The sequence below is a fragment of the Arachis ipaensis genome, chromosome B4 (genome assembly GCF_059453495.1).
Source record: "Arachis ipaensis isolate K30076 ecotype BB chromosome B4, ASM5945349v1, whole genome shotgun sequence".
In the NCBI taxonomy this organism is placed as follows: Eukaryota; Viridiplantae; Streptophyta; class Magnoliopsida; order Fabales; family Fabaceae; genus Arachis; species Arachis ipaensis.
The window spans coordinates 119,496,745-119,514,863 of record NC_142439.1 but is presented as its reverse complement, the minus strand read 5'-3'; the positions used below and the strand labels follow the sequence as shown (position 1 = coordinate 119,514,863).

Below are 18,119 nucleotides of genomic sequence, written 5' to 3'. Positions count from 1 at the left end.
TTTATTTGACCATATAAATGGTCTCCCTACCATGCCTAAGTCCATTAATCAATTTCCATTAATGAAATTAGAAAAATCAGACATAACAACTTAGAATTTAAGATCTCCTTCCATCTTCTCTTGTTGACTCACAATGGCATTAAAGTCTCTGAAAACAATGACATTTTTTGGTAGTTATTGAATAATTGTTTAGATCTCTTCGAATTGGGTTAGCCTTTCATGATCCAAACAGTTTAAGTGAACACCCACCAATTTTCATGAAGAGTTATTAGATGTTTCATTTACCTTTGCAGCCGTATAGTAATTTCTAATAGCAATTACTTCAAGATCTAGGTCTTCTTTTCAGGTCAGAACTGTTTCTTCCGCTATCCCAATTAGATTATTAATCTTTCAATAATTCACAAATCTGCAGCTTCTCAATTTCCTCTCGCAAATTTTCTTTCTACTATGCGAGATTAATTTTTAGTTTCATAGATGAACACAATCTCGAGAGAGTGAGATTGACATATCCCTTTAAGATTTTGGACTGTCAGGGGTCCAGCATAGTAGCTTCATGGGGCTTTGGGTGCCATTTGATGGCTGGCACCTGACGTGAAAAAATCGTCGGTTCATAATTTTCACAAAAATAATCTCGTCGAAGTATAGATCCAAACCAATAGATAACTCTCAATCAAAGTTTAATTTGTTTGTCATGAGCGCAAAAAAAAAAATCGAGAGTATTTAAACCTCGGTCTTCTCTCAAAGAATTGCAGGAAAGTGTGCATATTATTAGTTATGAATATAAGGGGGTTTGCAGAAAAAGAGGCGAGAAAGTAAATGACAAGAAAATAAAGCTAACAACTAAAGAAGTATAAATTCTAAAAGACTCCTGGCAAGGATTAAGAGTCAAGACTTCCTATCTATATCTTTGACCACAACATGGTAATTATAAAGGGTTAATTTCACTTAGTTTTTCTATAACATCGGAGGGTGAAGTCAAGTGAACATAATTGATTCTAAAATCAATTAATAACCCTAAATTACCAATCACACTGGACATCAATGATATCAAGGCATCTAAGTCCTCAATACCAAATCAAGAGTGCTAAAAATCTACTCTAAAATCCAACCAAACATTTTATCAAACACTTGGAAGGCATAAAATGAAAGCATGGTAAAATTATAATAATAATAAAATCTAAAGCTACCAAATGCAAGATAACAATAATAATAACTCAATTAAACATGAATAAACATAAAAATATCAAATTACATTAATATAAATCAAAGCAAAAAAAGTTCATAAGCCAAAAGTGACATAAAAGGAAAATTAATAATGTAAATTAAGAGAATCAAGACAAGTAAATAAGGAGAAGCAAATGAAACTATATCAAGCCAAGAAATAAAACCTAAATCTAAGAGAGATTAACCTAATTCTACCCTAATTCTAAAGAGAAGAGAGAGCTTCTCTCTCTAGAATATAACCTAAAATATGTTTCTATTTTAAATCTAATTGCTCTCCCCTTGTCCTCTCTTGAATTTGTCCTTAAATACTTTAGAAATGAGTTAGATTTGGGCTTTGGAAGGCTGGAAATCGCGACTCACGTGTTGCAATTAATGAAGTCACGTGCATCATGTCACGTGTACGCACAAGGTCACGCGTACGCGTGACTTGACGAAATCTCTACTCACGCGTACGCACAAGGCATGCGTACGCGTGGCCATGAGTTACTCCAAAATCTTCATTTCTTCATGAATTCTCCACTTTGCATGCTTTTTCTTCATTTCTTCAATCCAATCTTTGTCTTCTAAGCCTGAAATCACTTAACAAACACATCAAGGCATCAAATGGAATTAAAGTAAATCAAATTTAGCAAATTAAGATTCTAAAAAGTATGTTTTTACTCTTAAGCACAATTTAGAGAGAATTTACAAAACCATGCTATTTCATTGAATAAATGTAGGAAAAGTTGATAAAATCTACCAAATTCAATATAAAATAAACCATAAAATTGTGGTTTATCAGCACCCTCCACCTCATTCTCAATTAACCACTTTTCCTCTAAACACGCTTTTTTTCAACTTCTTTCATTCTCCTTTCCGCCATTGTTTCTCTTATTGCCAACATAAGTCTTGATAATATTGTCTTTTATTCTAGCTAGCTGCTTCAGTTTCATTTTCTTATTTTTGCATTTTCAAAAGTAGCCACATATTCCTCAGTTTCATTTTCTAGGAATATTTAGCGAATCAGCACCTAAATTAGTGTTAGCAGTCTCCACTTTTGCATCTTTATCTTCTTGCACGTTAGAACTATTTGCATTAATTACTTGGGGGTTGGTTGCTGTTTCTTGTCCTCTATACTTAGGCTTGAAAAGCTCTTTAGAAGCCACATTAGAGCTAGTTCTTCCTTGGTTGTGCAGAAGAATGACAATCAACTCTAGGTGTTCTTGCATCATCATATTTCTGCCTTTCAACTCTCTTTTCAATCTGATCTGCCTTGACCCAGTCCCCTATGCCCTCCTGTTTAATATGATTTTTAGATGAGTCTTTCAAGAATAATTAACAATTTCTTGTCTCATGTCCAAGGGAGGCACAGTAAGTGCAAAAACACACCAATACGTTCATACCTCAAACTCATCTCCAGAAATTGTTGATTCGGCCCTATCAAATTTATGCTGTCTCTTAGTTTATTACCCTCCAATTCCACCTTAGCTTTGATAATCCGAGATTCTTTGTCTTTGACCTCGAAAAAATCAATGTCAGAGATGGGGCCTAATTTACTCCCTAATTTACGTCTAACTTCCAGGATTTTGAATTGTTCTAGTAAATCCCATAATTGAACCCAAATAAGGAGTGTATAGATCATTCTTTCTCCTGAGTCCTTGCCCTCCTCCAAATGCTTAACGTGTAGGATGTAATTCTTAAAGAGTCATGGAGAGCCTCTTTCAATCTCGGCATATCTGTTTCTTTTTAAAAAAAAAAATTGAAATTGATTATTACCTTTGCTCACCACTATGAAACCTTCAAGTCTACCCCAAATATCATGCATTGCACTTTTCATTGTTCCAGTAGAAAATGATCTTTATGTAAAAATTCTTTTTAAAAGACTCTTTGTACAGGCTTGTACTCCTTCCAAGATATCTTCTTTATCAAGGATAATAATCTCTTCCTCCTTGCTCTCCTTCTCATGTCTAGGACGCTCAGGATCAGATTATATCTAAGATCAACCATCCTATTTGTTAATAAGAATTCTAATAATAATGGCCGTGTTTAGATTTATTTGTGATGTGTTATATGAAAACCCTAAAGGGCACTGTGAAGGCAATTATTATCATTTGGTATTTATCTTTTTTACAAACTAATCAAACTATCAGACTATTATAAAATTCTTTTATACTTTTTCTTATTTGAATTAAAATGCAGTTATTATACATAATTACACCTATATATATATATATATATATATATATGAATTTGTCTTAAAAATTGAAAAAAAAATAATATTTTTATGTATTATATATAATTTTAAAATAAATTTTATTTTTAATAAAAATTTTGAGAAAAACATTATATTATATAATAATATATTTAACAAAATAATTAATTAATAAATTTTAAATATAATAATTTAATTATTTGTCAAATAATATAAAATAAATTTTATTTTTTATATATTTTTATTTTGTAGTTTAAAATATTATTTTAATATTATAAAAAATTTTTTATATAATAATTAATCTTAATAGATAAAAATACTTATATTTTTTGTATTTATCTATTTTATATTTTTTGGAACAAAAAATTTCCACCTTTATATAATGAAATATGGGATAATCTTTTTAATATATATAATCTATTAATTTTTTTATATATTAAATAATTATAATAATATAATATGATTGAAATCAGATAACATATTAAATTTGTTACATTAAAACTAAAAAATTATATATTTTTTCTTGAATTTAACAAAAAAGATTTTTAATAAATTATATATGATGAAAAATATTTTGTGAAAGATATTTATATACGAATTTCTTATATATATATATATATCTGCTGGTCAAGTTAGAGAATAAAAAATTTAACTAGAAAAATAAAAAAATATTTAAAAATAATAAAAAATAAAAAATGATTTTATTAAAAATATATAATTATAAATATTATATATATGAAATTATAAATGTTAAATTTAAAAAATAATTTTAAATTATTATATACTTAATATTACCACAAAATAAATATGAATAAAAAAAATTAGAGAAGAGAGCCATGAGGTAGTATATATATTAAAGAGTCTAAAAATAAAAAAATATATACCAATTCTATAGCAATCACTATTACATATACACATATAATACATATACGTAATTGATACATATTTTTTATTTAAGTTTTCTAAAAAACAAAAAATATATTTTCATGTATTACATATAATATTTTAAATAAACTATATTTTGATAAATATTTGATAAAAAAATTATATTATATAATAATATTTTTAAGAAAAGTAGTTGGTTAATAAATATTAAATATAATAATCTAATTATTTATTAAGTAATATAAAATAAAATTTAATTATTTTATATTTTTATGTTATAGTTTAAAATATTATTTGAATATATTTTTTTTAATATTATAGAATTTTTTTGCATAATAATTAATTTTAATAAATAAAAAATATTTATATTTTTTGTATTTAAATATTTTATATTTTTAATTACGTAAGTTTGATTAGTTTAAGTCTTAGTAATATAAGTTAATATATAATGTGATAGGCATATATTTAGAATTATATTTTTTTTAAATTAAAAAAATGAAAAAATTAATATTTTTACGTATTATATATAATATTTTAAATAAATTATATTTTTAAATATTTCGATGAAAAATTATATTATATAATAATATCTTTAACAAAAGCAATTATTTAATAAATTTTGAATATAATAATCTAATTATTTGTCAAATAATATAAAATAGATTTTTATGTTACAGTTTAAAATATCATTTTAATATAATTTTTTAATGTTAGAAAAAAATTTTACATAATAATTAATTTTAATGAATAAAAAATACTCATATATTTTGTATTTATATATTTTATATTTAATTATTTAAAAATAAAAGATTTTGTTGTCATTAGTATTGTGTATTAAAGTATTGTCATTTAAAGTATTATTTATGTAATAAGATATTCTGTATTTATTAGAGTCCATCAATGCTCTTTTTTTATATTAGCCTTTTATTTCATCTAATAAAATCTAGGTTTAATTATTCTGTTGGTCCTTATTGTTTCACCAAATTTTTAATTAGGTCCCTATACTTTTTTCCCTTTCAATTGAGTCTCTATACTGTTTTTAATTTTGTAATTACGTCCTTTTCATGTTAAAAATGTTAAAATTAACATAATATTTTTACCAAAATATATACGGTCAAAGATTTAATTAAGTTTTTAATTATAAATACATTCGATTTGCGAAAAAATATTTAGTTAACTCTAATATTTTTTACACTGGGAAGGACTTAATTACAAAATTAAAGTAGTGTAGAGACTCAATTGAAAGGAAAAAAAGTATAAAGAACTAACTAAAAATTTAATAAAATTATAAGAATCAATAGAGTAATTAAACTTAAAATCTAATGATCTATATAAATATGGCACATTCAATAAATACATAATTATTATACTCATTTTAGAGATACCTAGTGTATATGATTATAAATATTCTAATTCTTTTATTGATTATTACAAGACTTTTGACATCTTTTATTTATTACTTCCTTGAAAATATACGGGTTAAGGTTTATCTTAATGTAGTCACTATTTTGGTTTTATAATAATATTTTTTAATTATATGTGAAATTTAGGAACTTTTTTTTTTTAATATTGTATTACTAGAGGTGAAATCCTTCATCATGAATCAAACTATGTGTTGAACACAACTATGGCCATTTACAAAACGTCAATGACGTTTTGTGTTTCTTCAATTAAAATAATATTTTTCTAACAAAACGTCAGTAACATTTTGTGTTTTAATAATTAAAATAATATTTTTTATTACAAAACGTCAGTGACGTTTTGTTCTTTGATGATTAAAAAAAAAATTTTATTGCAAAACGTCAGTGACGTTTTGTGCTACTACCACAACCCTGTAGAACACTAAAATCATCAAATATTTTTGTATTTCACATTAAAATTATTCATATATAAAAATTTTAACCGAAATTTAGTATGTTTTTTTATATAAAGATCATAAATTTAATCTTTTGATAAGGAGTGTTAGGAGTCAACTGTTTTTGTGATATGTAGTTATCAATTAGTCATCATTAATATTTTTAATGATGTGAGATTATATTTAATAATGTGAAATTACTTATTTTTTTTTATTGATTAAGTATCAGTCAAATTTTAATAAAAGTGCTGCCCCCAAAATTTTCTCTCTTTTAATTTGTGAAGTTTAACTTTTTTAAAATTTTTAAAATATAAAACCGGCCATTCAATTTATGAATTTACACAAATTTAACTCTTTGATTTATGAACTTATACAGTACTTTCATACTAAATTAAAACTCACACCTTTTTCATCATAACAAAAAATAATACAACAATAATTTCCAAATTAAAAAAATTATAGCCTCACTATTTGTCCGTCTTCCGTCAGAAATATTTTACTATATAATAAGTTTTGATTGTTTTTTATTGGTCTCAGTAGCACATCTAACTATCAATACTGAGCAGTTGTTTTTCTCATTCTATATCCTCTAATATCTTCAGATTATGGTATATACACTACAAGAAAATAGAGTTATTTTAACATTTTATTTTTTAACATTATAATTAAATGTCAAAATTAATATATATTTTTGACATATATTATAAATGTCAAATTTTCTATGTTTTCTTGATGAATAATTTGACCGTAGAAAATTACTCATCAATTTTGACACTTATTTGTTTTCAATTTACTCCACTATTTTTCTTCTTCTTTGACTCTGTTAATTTTGACATCACACTACTCTCAGTTTAGAATTATACTACTCATTTTTTATCTTCAAAATCTCAAGTTATTCTTTAGTTTCAAGATCTCATCTCATTCTTTGTTAAAATTTTTTGTTGAGAATATTTTATAGTCAATAAGTGTCAAAATAAATAGTATTTTTGACAATTAATAAGTATCACAGAAAATTTGTTCTCAAAATTTTCTAACAAATTATTTTTGACAGTCAATATTTATCAAAATAAGATTTAAATTTTTTTCACAATCACTTATATGTTAAAAATACTATTTTTGACAAAACTTTTATTAACATATTTTCATAGTTAAAATAGCGTCAAAATTTATTTTTTTGACAAATTTTAATTTTCTTTTACACATTATAACCCTCAAAAATAATCTATATTGTTGTAGTGATATAATCTTGCGTAATAAAATAGAAACAACAAATCAGTGCTATAAGAATACATATTAATATTTTTCATAAATAAAAAATAATACTCACAGGTAGTCATTTCAATAACTATTGTTAAATTTTTACCTCTTCTCACCTATATTTGATGAATCTAAATTTAATGGTTTTAAAATTGAATGTTTGCTGCATATATATAAATATCAAGACTATATTATTTAGTATGTGAAAAAATAAAATGTATAAAAAAAATAATATCACATAAAATTAACATATTTTACTAACATAAATCAAATAACTTTTAACTAATAATAATATCTATTTAAATTAATACCTTATTTGATTGTGTTGGATGCGTATAACAACTCTTATATTCTAGTTCAAAAATTTTTATCTTTCTTTAATTGTTTAATCTGTTAATTACTCAATAATTATTTAATAAATTATGCGGTGAATTAGTAATATTATTGGATTTATCAATTATATTATAGAGTTATGTTACGTATACACCAAAATCAGCTATTAAAGTCAGTTATCAGTATATGAAATACAAATACACATTGAAAATAAATTAAACTACACATGTGTTTATACACAAATACATTAGTAGATGATTTTAGTGACTGATTTTAATATACAAATAACATTTTTATATATTATAATAAGACTTTAAAACACCTACCATTTATATAGTCCAACAACAACTTAGTTTATAAAATCATTTAACACTAATATTACTTAATAGATAATCTAAAAAATACATATTTTAATTACAAATTGAAATGTTAAAAATAACAAAAATTGTAACATAATAGAGTTTGTTTTTTGTATAGCTGTCAAGTTGGTTAGTTTGTTAGACATAATTATAGCACTATTAGTTAGTAATTTATTTTCCCTTTTGCTATATATATTGTAAATGGTACTCAGTAGCTGCTGTGTGGTTCTTTTAATCAATTATTCTCTCTTTTCACTTCTTATCAATTCTTCTTCCATTATTTTGAATTTCAATGACCTTCTTCTTTTCTTATAATTATCATTTTTGTAATTCACTTGAATTTTAAGCTTGGTATCATTTTACATGGTATCAGAGCGAGATAATTTAGCTAATCCGAATGCAAGCCCTTCATCAAATTCCGCTGCAGATTTTGAGAATTTCACCGCTTTCATGCGTCAATTCTCTCAATTCCAGGCACATCTTGGCAGATTTAGTTCCTCTTCTGCAATTTCTGATCCGATTAGCCCTTATTTTCTTCATCCATGAGAAAGTCCTGGTTTGGCTCTAATTCCGCTTAAGTTGACACCTCAAAATTATTATCAGTGGTCGCACGATATGTGGAGAGCACTCAGATCGAAGAACAAGGTGAAATTCCTCGATGGATCCATTCTAAAACCAGGTGAAGGTGATCCTAATTTTGAAGCATGGGATAGGTGTAACAATTTTCTCCTCTCCTGGATCAACCTCTCTCTCAGCCCTGAAATCGCTAAGAGCGTGATGTGGATTAGCTCAGCTCCAGACTTGTGGAATGATTTAAAACGTCGTTACTCACAGGGAGATGTCTTTCGAGTTGGTGCGTTAAAAGAAGAATTTTATGCACTCAAACAAGGTGATCTTACTGTTACCTCTTACTTTGCTATGTTGAAAGCTATTTGGGAAGAATTAGAAAATTTACGTGCTATTCCTAGTTGTGTTGCTTGTGTTAATGGATGTTCATGTGGATTACGAATTGTTCAAGACTATGCTTCTGAGGAATATGTTGTCAAATTCTTAAAAGGATTGAATGAGCAATATTCAAATGTTAAATCACAAATCATGTTAATGAAGCCGTTACCTGAAATCAACACAGTACTATCTATGTTAACCCAACAAGAGCAAGAATTGAATTGTGACCCGTCAAATAGCAACATAATGACTAACTCTTTAGAGGTGCAAACCTCAACTGGAGGCGGTTCATTTTCTGGAGACGGTTCAATTTGTGGTGGTTCATTTTCTGGAAGAGGCAGAGGCCGTGGACGAAATTCAGGCAGAGGAGGAAATCAAAAATTTTATAGTCGATGCTACACTTCAAAGTTTTGTAGCTACTATAATCGAATTGGTCATTTAGCAGAGACATGCTATAAGAAAAATGGCTTTCCTACTCACCAAAAGCAGCGAGTGGCCAATCAACTTAGCACTGACGAGATAGTTGAGAATTCTAGTGCTGAGATTACTGATTCTAACCAGGATAAAAGGAGCGATGATACAGTACTTGTGTTGACTCCAGATCAGAAGGAAACCTTACTGGTACTCCTTCAACAACCACGCATGCCAACTTCAAATAGTGTAAACCACATTACTTCTTCGGCCACCCTTACTCAACCAAAAGGTAGGCATTGCTTGAGTGTATCATCAAATTTTACTAAAACTTCTTGGATACTTGACAGTGGAGCTACTGATCATGCATCCTATATTCAAGAGTCTTTCAAAACTTTTCATTATATGAGACCAGTTTTAGTAAATCTACCTGATGGTTCTACCACTACAACAAACATTTGTGGCACTGTGCAACTCTCTAAACATTTGATTCTTACCAATGTTTTATTCATACCTCACTTTAAATATAATTTGATTTCAGTGTCTAAACTCACAAAGTCATTACATTGTGAATTAAAATTTACTGATTCTTTTTGTGAGATATAGGTACTCCCATCATTGAAGATGATTGGGCAAGCTAAAGTCATTGGTGATCTTTATGTGATGGATGCTCAACCTTGGAAACTAACTACACCAGAAATTAACACACATTCTGTAAATGTCACAGTGCAGCAAGATTTAGGAACTCTATGGCATGCTAGACTAGGTCATTTACCATCCAAAAGAATGTCAATCATGAAAAATACATTTCCATTTATTGAATGCATTTCATCATCTCATGTTTGTGATTCTTGCCACTTAGCTAGACAAAAGAAATTGTCTTTTCCCATTAGTAATACACAATCAGAAAATATTTTTGATTTGTTACATATAGATATTTGGGGACCACTCTCACTTTTATCTACTGCTGGCCATAAATATTTTCTTACAATTGTAGAAGATAAAACGAGGTTTACTTGGATTTATTGCATGAGACTAAAATCCGAAACTAGAGTGTTAGTAGAAAATTTTGTTCAAATGGTGCAAACACAATTTCATAAAGTTGTGAAACAAATTAGAACAGATAATGGGATGGAATTTAAAATGAACTCCTTCTATAACTCAAAAGGAATATTACATCAAACATCTTGTGTTGAAACTCCTCAACAAAATGGAATTGTTGAGAGGAAGCATCAACATATACTGAATATTGCAAGAGCACTTTTGTTTCATTCTAATGTGCCAAAATGTTTTTGGCACTATGCTATGCAACATTCAGTACATTTAATAAATAGACTACCAAGCACCTTCTTGAATCATCAAACGCCTTATGAGGCACTTTTCAAGAATAAACCAGATTTGACTCATCTCAAGGTGTTTGGTTGTCTTGTTTTTGCTACTACTTTGAGTACTAATAGAAGAAAATTAGATCCTAGAGCTAGAAAATGTGTTTTTCTTGGTTATCAATCAGGAACAAAAGGGTCCATTTTGTTTGATTTAAAATCCAAAGAAATTTTTATATCAAGAAACACTGAATTTTATGAACACTATTTTCCATTCAAACAAATACCAAGCACTGATTTTTCTATAGATCAGCCTTCAATTGAATCATCCAATTTTGACCCTTTTGCATTCTTTTATAATAACTCTGCACATACTTCTTCATATGAGCATACTCATGGCATAATTGCACCTCACACCATACACACTACACCTGATTCATCTGCCACTTCTACATCACCCATGGCATCTCTTCATGACATAACAGATTCTGCATCACCCGCCACCTTAGAATCAGCATCTGCATTGGCACCATTGGAACATTCATCCATTCATATTGAGTCACAATCTGCTGCACCAGTTTTGAGAAGGTCTGAACGAGAAAGAAAAACACCCTCTTATCTTAAAGATTTTCATTGTTTTCATATTTCATCACATAGAGATCCAATCAATGCGGCCCAATTACCTTCAACATGTAAGTATCCCCTTTCTCACCATTTGTCATATTCATTGTTCACTCCCAAGCACCAGGCCTTCACTTTTGCTCTCATAAATAACTCGGACCCCAAACACTATTCTGAGGCTGTTATGCATGATTGTTGGAGGAAGGCTATTGAGGCAGAACTCACTGCTCTTGAGCAAAATAAAACCTGAATCATCACTTCTCTTCCTCCTAGAAAGAATGCAGTTGGTTGTAAGTGGATTTTTCGCACAAAATTCAACCCAGATGGCACTATCGAGAGGCATAAGGCACGTCTTGTTGCCCAAGGTTTCACTCAAATTCCTGGAGTTGATTACATTGACACCTTTAGTCCCATTGTGAAAATGAGCACTGTGCGTGTTCTTCTTACCGTTGCAGCAGCAAAGAATTGGCATCTTCATCAACTTGATGTGAATACAGCTTTTCTCCATGGAGACCTACATGAGGACGTTTATATGAAACTTCCAAAGGGGTTGCAGTGTTCCGATCCAAACTTAGTCTGCAAGTTGACAAAATCTTTGTACGGTTTGAAACAAGCTAGTCGCCAATGGAACATCAAGTTGTCTGCTGTACTTGCTGATCTGGGGTTTACTCCATCTGAAAATGATCACTCGCTTTTTACCAAATTCACAGGTACAACTTTTACAGCTATTCTTGTTTATGTTGATGATCTTGTGTTAGCTGGAGATCATTTAAGTGAAATTCAAGCTGTCAAAATATTTTTGGATGATAAGTTCAAAATTAAAGACCTTGGCCTTCTTAAGTTCTTTATTGGGATGGAGGTAGCACGAAGCAATGCTGGTATTGCACTGTATCAAAGAATATGCATTGGATTTGATCACAGACTGCGGTTTGCTTGGTGCAAAACCAGCATCTACTCCTATGGAGTTCACTACTTCTCTGTCTAAGGTTTCAGGCTCCCCTCTTCCTGATGCAACCATCTATCGTAGATTGGTGGGCAGACTTCTGTACCTTACTAACACAAGACCAGATCTCAGCTATTCTGTTGGATGCCTATCTCAGTTCATGGATTCACCAACTGATGCCCACTTGAAGGCTGCCTATAGGATCATCCGGTATCTAAAACAATCACCAGCAACTGGCTTATTTTTCTCTGTCAACAATTCTTTCACACTATCTGGTTACACTGATTCTGATTGGGGGCTTGTAAAGACACCCGAAAATCCATCAGTGGTTATTGTTTCTTCCTTGACCAAACTCTTATTTCTTGGAAGAGTAAGAAGCAGGCTACAGTTTCAAGGTCGTCCTCAAAAGCAGAATATCGCGCCCTTGCTAATGGCACTTGTGAACTCGTTTGATTACTCAAACTACTAAAGGAATTCAACATTCTTCCTCCTCTTCCGGTTGATATCTTCTGTGATAATAAATCTGCTATCTATATTGCTTCAAATCCTGTCTTTCATGAAAGAACCAAGCATGTTGAGGTTGATTGTCATGTGGCTCGAAACAAGTTCAAAGAAGGGGTTTCTAATCTTAGGCACATTGTCTCCAGTGAACAACCGGCTGATCTATTCACTAAATCCCTTCCTCCAGGACCATTCTCTCATTTGCTTTCCAAGCTGGGATTACTTGATTTGCAAGAAAGCTGGGATTACTTGATTTGCAAGCTTGTGGGGGATGTAACATAATAGAGTTTATTTTTTGTATAGCTGTCAAGTTGGTTAGTTTGTTAGACATAATTATAGCACTATTAGTTAGTAATTTATTTTCCCTTTTGCTATATATATTGTAATTGGTACTCAGTAATGCTGTGTGGTTCTTTTAATCAATTATTCTCTCTTTTCACTTCTTATCAATTCTTCTTCCATTACTTTGAATTTCAATGACATGAGAGTACATCACCAACCTTCTTCTTTTCTTATAATTATCATTTTTGTAATTCACTTGAATTTTAAGCTTGGTATTATTTTACAAAAATTAAAAAAATAATTTAATTATTGTGGCCTCTAACTAATTCTAATTAAAAAATTTTCTGTACTCCAATAATATTTAACAAACTGTGATTCTCTTCTGACTTGTACACTTCTTTAGATTAAAGGAAGTTCATACCAACTAGAGTTCTAGATAGCTAAAACATCTTATCATAAAAAATAATAATACTACTTAAGGATAATTTCTCCAAAAATATTGTTGATATTTAAAAGCCATGCATGTAAGCAATCTTATACAAACTTGTAAAATATTATTACTCCTACATTGATTTTCCATAACATTGAATCTATCATTCATTATAAAAATCTAAAAATTTAAAAATACTTGTATAATAAACTAATTTGTTAAAGTTAAAATTTAAAAGTTTAGAGTAATTAAATAAAATAAAAAATATTAATTTTGTCTTTTCTCTCATTATTTTCTCTTGCACTTTTGTTACACGATTCACAATTGTACTCATATTATATCATAATTTTTTATTTATTATTTTATTAGTTATTCAACTATATACATTCTTATTAAACTCAATTATCTAAAACTAAATTTTTTTAATTTTTTATTGTTATTAAAAATCTAAAATTATGTAAAGGATATATAAAATCATGTTTCTGTTATGATTTTTACGAATAAATTTAAATATTAATTATAGTAAAAATAATAATAAAATTTTAATTTTTTTAATAGTTGAATATAATAACAATCAATTAATCTTCACATACAAGTCTTTTCACTATACAAGTTTTACAAGTCCTGAAATTCCCTTAATCCTAAAACACGCCTCTTATGACACGTATGTTTCACGCGCTTTCTTAATAGATTTTTCAATCAATCAATGCTCGAATATTTTACTTCCTTCTTCGAAAGGATTTCGTTTTCTTCTTCTGGGTTTTCTTGCCTTCTCTCTTCGATCTCTTTCGTGTGTTTCTCTCTGCCTTTTTTGTCGTCGTTTACGTAAGTTTCTCTCTCTGTTTCTCTTTTTTTGTTTTTCTCCTTTTTCTATTATTTCTGAAATCAAGCTTTAAAATCGTTTTGAAGATAATGGATGATTTAACTTTAGATTGTCAGTTGAACCAGAGTGAAGTGGATTTGGAATTTGAATCCAATGAAGTTCCTGAGGTGTGGTTTAATTCCAGTTAATAATTGAATCTGAATTTGAATCCAGTAAATAGTTTATGATTGTGTAGTTGAATAATGCGTGAACCTTGCCTGTGAAATTTGCTGTTCATTGTTCCTTGTTTGAATTGAATCTAATGTATTAGTTCTGATGAATTTTTTGCATTTTATATCAGACGTTCGGGTGTAAATAAGGAATATTTGGGTGTATTTTAGGAAAGTTTGGGTGTATTTACAGTTTATAACTTTTCATCTGACTGATGGTGAATTGTCTTATTCTTTTAGTTGAATTGTTTTAGTTTCTATTTAATGATGATTCATGAATCTGATTTTTTATGATGGTTTTATAGTTGTATTTGCATTTTATAGTTTGTGCTTGCATTTAATATGTTGTATTTTTGGGTGTATTTTGCAGCCCCTCTGTGTTGTTGATGAGCAGTTTGTTTCCAAGGTTGGGATGACTTTTAACACCCTTGAAGATGCTGCAAAATTCTACAAGGATTATGCGAAGGATGCAGGTTTTTCTACAAGAGTTCGGAGCACAAATAAGAAGGGAAACAAAATTAAGAATCAATTGATTACATGTAGCTGAGAGGAAAAATGGAAATCGAAAATATCTCCCACTGAGAAGACAAATCCCTCTACTGATTTAAATTGTCCTGCAAAAATTTATATACACATATTAAAGGACGTTAGTGTTTGGATCATTTCGAAGGTCGTGTTGCATCATTCACATTCTTACTGTCCAAATCAAGCAGAGATGCTCAAACAGCATAGAGAACTAAGCATGTCCGTGCGTCATACCATAGAGAATAATGAAGAAGCCGGTATCATACCAAGCAAAAGTTACCAATCATTTGTTGCAGCAGCCGGGGTCACCACGAGTTAAATTTTATCGAGGAAGACGTGAGAAATTACATCACGAGAGAAGTGTATAATGTTTCAGAACTAGACGATGCAAAAGAATTTGGAAAATACTTATTAAGAATGAAAGAGAGGAATTAGAATTTCTTTTTTGAGCTCGAACTCGAGGACGATCACTCGATTAAGCTTGCTTTTTGGGCAGATTCAAGGAGCAGAGCTGCTTATGAGTATTTCGGAGATGTTATTTCATTCGACACCGCCTATAATACAAACAGGTAATATGCTGTTCTGGTTTATGATGCTGAATTAATGTTCTTTTATGAATCTGCTGCAGAGGTGTATATTGGAGGTTTTTAGGTGTATAAAGTAATTATTTGGGTGTATTTAATAATTTTAATTCTATTTTGTCGTAATCTGTTTCAGGTATAATCTGGTTTGTGGTTCTTTTGTCGGGATCAATCACCACAGTCAGTCAACACTTCTTGGATGCGCTTTGATGAAAAACAAAGATATTCAATCATTCAAATGGTTATTTCAATGTTGGCTTTGTTGCATGGGAGAAAATGCTCCGAAAGGAATTCTCACCGATCAATGCAAAGGGCTATCAAGGCTTGTATGCCCACAACAATTCACTGTTGGTGTATCTGGCACATCATGAAGAAAATTTCAGGCAAATTAAACGGGTACAAGAGACACATAGAAATAGAACAAGAAATAATCCATGTTGTTTAGAAATCTCATACCAAAGAATCATGTGATAGGAATTGGAACAGCTCACTTATCCAATTCATCAAATAATACAATAATTGCCTCGGAAGCAGGGAGCAAAGAGAGAGAGAATCGGATGCTGCAGATTTTTACACCGTTATACCATGTGCAACAAAATCCTCCATAGAAGCCCAGTTTTAACATGTGTACACTCACCAAAAGTTCAGGGAAGTCCAAGCACAATTCAGAGGGAAGGTGAATTGCATCACAAGATTAACGAACTCTGCTCTAGGCTATTCTGTATACGAAGTTGTTGAACAAGTTTCTAGCTCAACATTCAACAAGTTTGCAGTTGTGTATGACTCGGTAGCAGCCCAAATTAAATGCCAGTGCTTATTATTCAAGTCAAGAGGGATATTGTGCCGTCACTCCCTAAGCGTGTTGAGCTTTGAATGAGTAACCAAAGTGTCACCAAGATACATATTGAAACAATAAAGTAAGAACGTAAAGAAAAGACACACACACATCAAGAGCAACCACGACGAGCCATTGTTGGCACCAAGAAGCAAGAGGTTTGACGAATTGGTGTTTCGTTCGCAAAATATATGTGAATTTGTAAAAGAATCCGAGGAGCTCACTGCCATTCTGCACCATGCCTACGATAACGTTGTAGTTGAGATGAAAGAACTGAAAGCCAAAAGGAAAGGGACATGTTTGTTATCTCACAAAGATGCTAGCTTGGAATCTGTTAACGAGCTTCAAAGCCCTCCAAGTGTTCGAACAAGAGGACGACAAAAAAATAGGTTAGGTTCAAAGTTGGACAAACAGATTACAAATGCCTCAAAGAAGAAGAAAATGAAAGCTCTAAGCGAGGTAAAAGTGATGTTCTCTAAATAGGTGAAAATTGAGTTTAATTTTTTTGTTAATAGTTTTGGTAATATGTGAGTTTATTTTTTGCAGTTAAACCTTTTTAATGCTGCATCAGTGGTGCAACCAAATTTCAGCCAATATCATGAACATGTTATGAATTATTAGTTCAGAAATCTTGTAGTAGGGGATAGGTTTTTGGGTGTATAGTGACACTATTTTGGTGTAATGCTCAGTTTTTTGGGTGTATTTATGTATTCTCTTGTGTTTGACATTTTTCTTTTTTAATATTTTTTAGATGCTGCTGTTTATGTTAAAAATTAGTGTTTTGTTTATATTTGTTTGTTTTAGTTTTACTATATATATACAATCAAATCCTAAAGAGGTTACCAATTTAAATTTCTGATTTTTCATACCTCTTTATTGGTTTTTCAATTGAAATATGTGAGGACTCATTTCGGGTGTTTACCGATTATATTTGGGTGTACTATTAAAGTAATTGGGCATATCAGTATGTTTGGTGTTGTTTTTCTTCATTTTTTTAACCCGTAATTTACAGCTTTTGAATACAGCACAGACAATTTATTTATGCAAAAAAATTTTATATAAAACTGGATTAAATATTCACAAAATTTACACAAAGTGTTCAAATTATTCCAAGACTACGTTCAAACTATTCCAAGACTACATAACACTGAAATTAATCACTGTCAATATCATATGAATCTATTTGACAATATGGACTCAACAACACTGCAGATGGCCTGGACAATCTCACTGCTTCACTTCCCCTAATGGTTGTATCTCTGTCTCGATTCATTTTATGAAACAGAATCTGAGAAGCAAATTCTACTCTAAAGTGGTCCACTTCTGCCTACAGTTTAAAAGAATATTCTTTTAATCAATTCTGTTAATTTAGTAAACTAATAGAGAGTTATATAGTTTTAAACACAATTACCTGAGTCCAATTATCCCACTCAAACTCTCCCCTTTTTATGTTTTGAGGCTAGATTATTTCAAGCTATTTCATTACATAAACAGTACAATCATAGCTGAAAACCAAAAATAAATTAGCAAATTAAAATAGGACAGCAAGAGAAAACATAATTTTCAGAGTGAAAGATTTATACCTTG

The 18,119-nt window shown here is 29.8% G+C and overlaps 1 protein-coding gene across 1 annotated transcript; it reads left to right on the top strand.

Moving 5' to 3' along the window:
* Nucleotides 1–8,467: 8,467 nt before the first annotated feature.
* On the top strand, nucleotides 8,468–17,153 carry LOC148568961 (uncharacterized). The gene is made up of 12 exons (XM_088484835.1): nucleotides 8,468–8,578; nucleotides 8,708–9,670; nucleotides 10,067–10,226; nucleotides 11,091–11,474; nucleotides 11,727–12,281; nucleotides 12,325–12,716; nucleotides 12,818–13,120; nucleotides 14,469–14,549; nucleotides 14,962–15,064; nucleotides 15,613–15,685; nucleotides 15,834–15,843; nucleotides 17,079–17,153. Exons 1-12 carry the CDS (start codon nucleotides 8,468–8,470, stop codon nucleotides 17,151–17,153), a joined length of 3,210 nt encoding a protein of 1,069 aa, XP_088340961.1.
* Nucleotides 17,154–18,119: the final 966 nt, after the last annotated feature.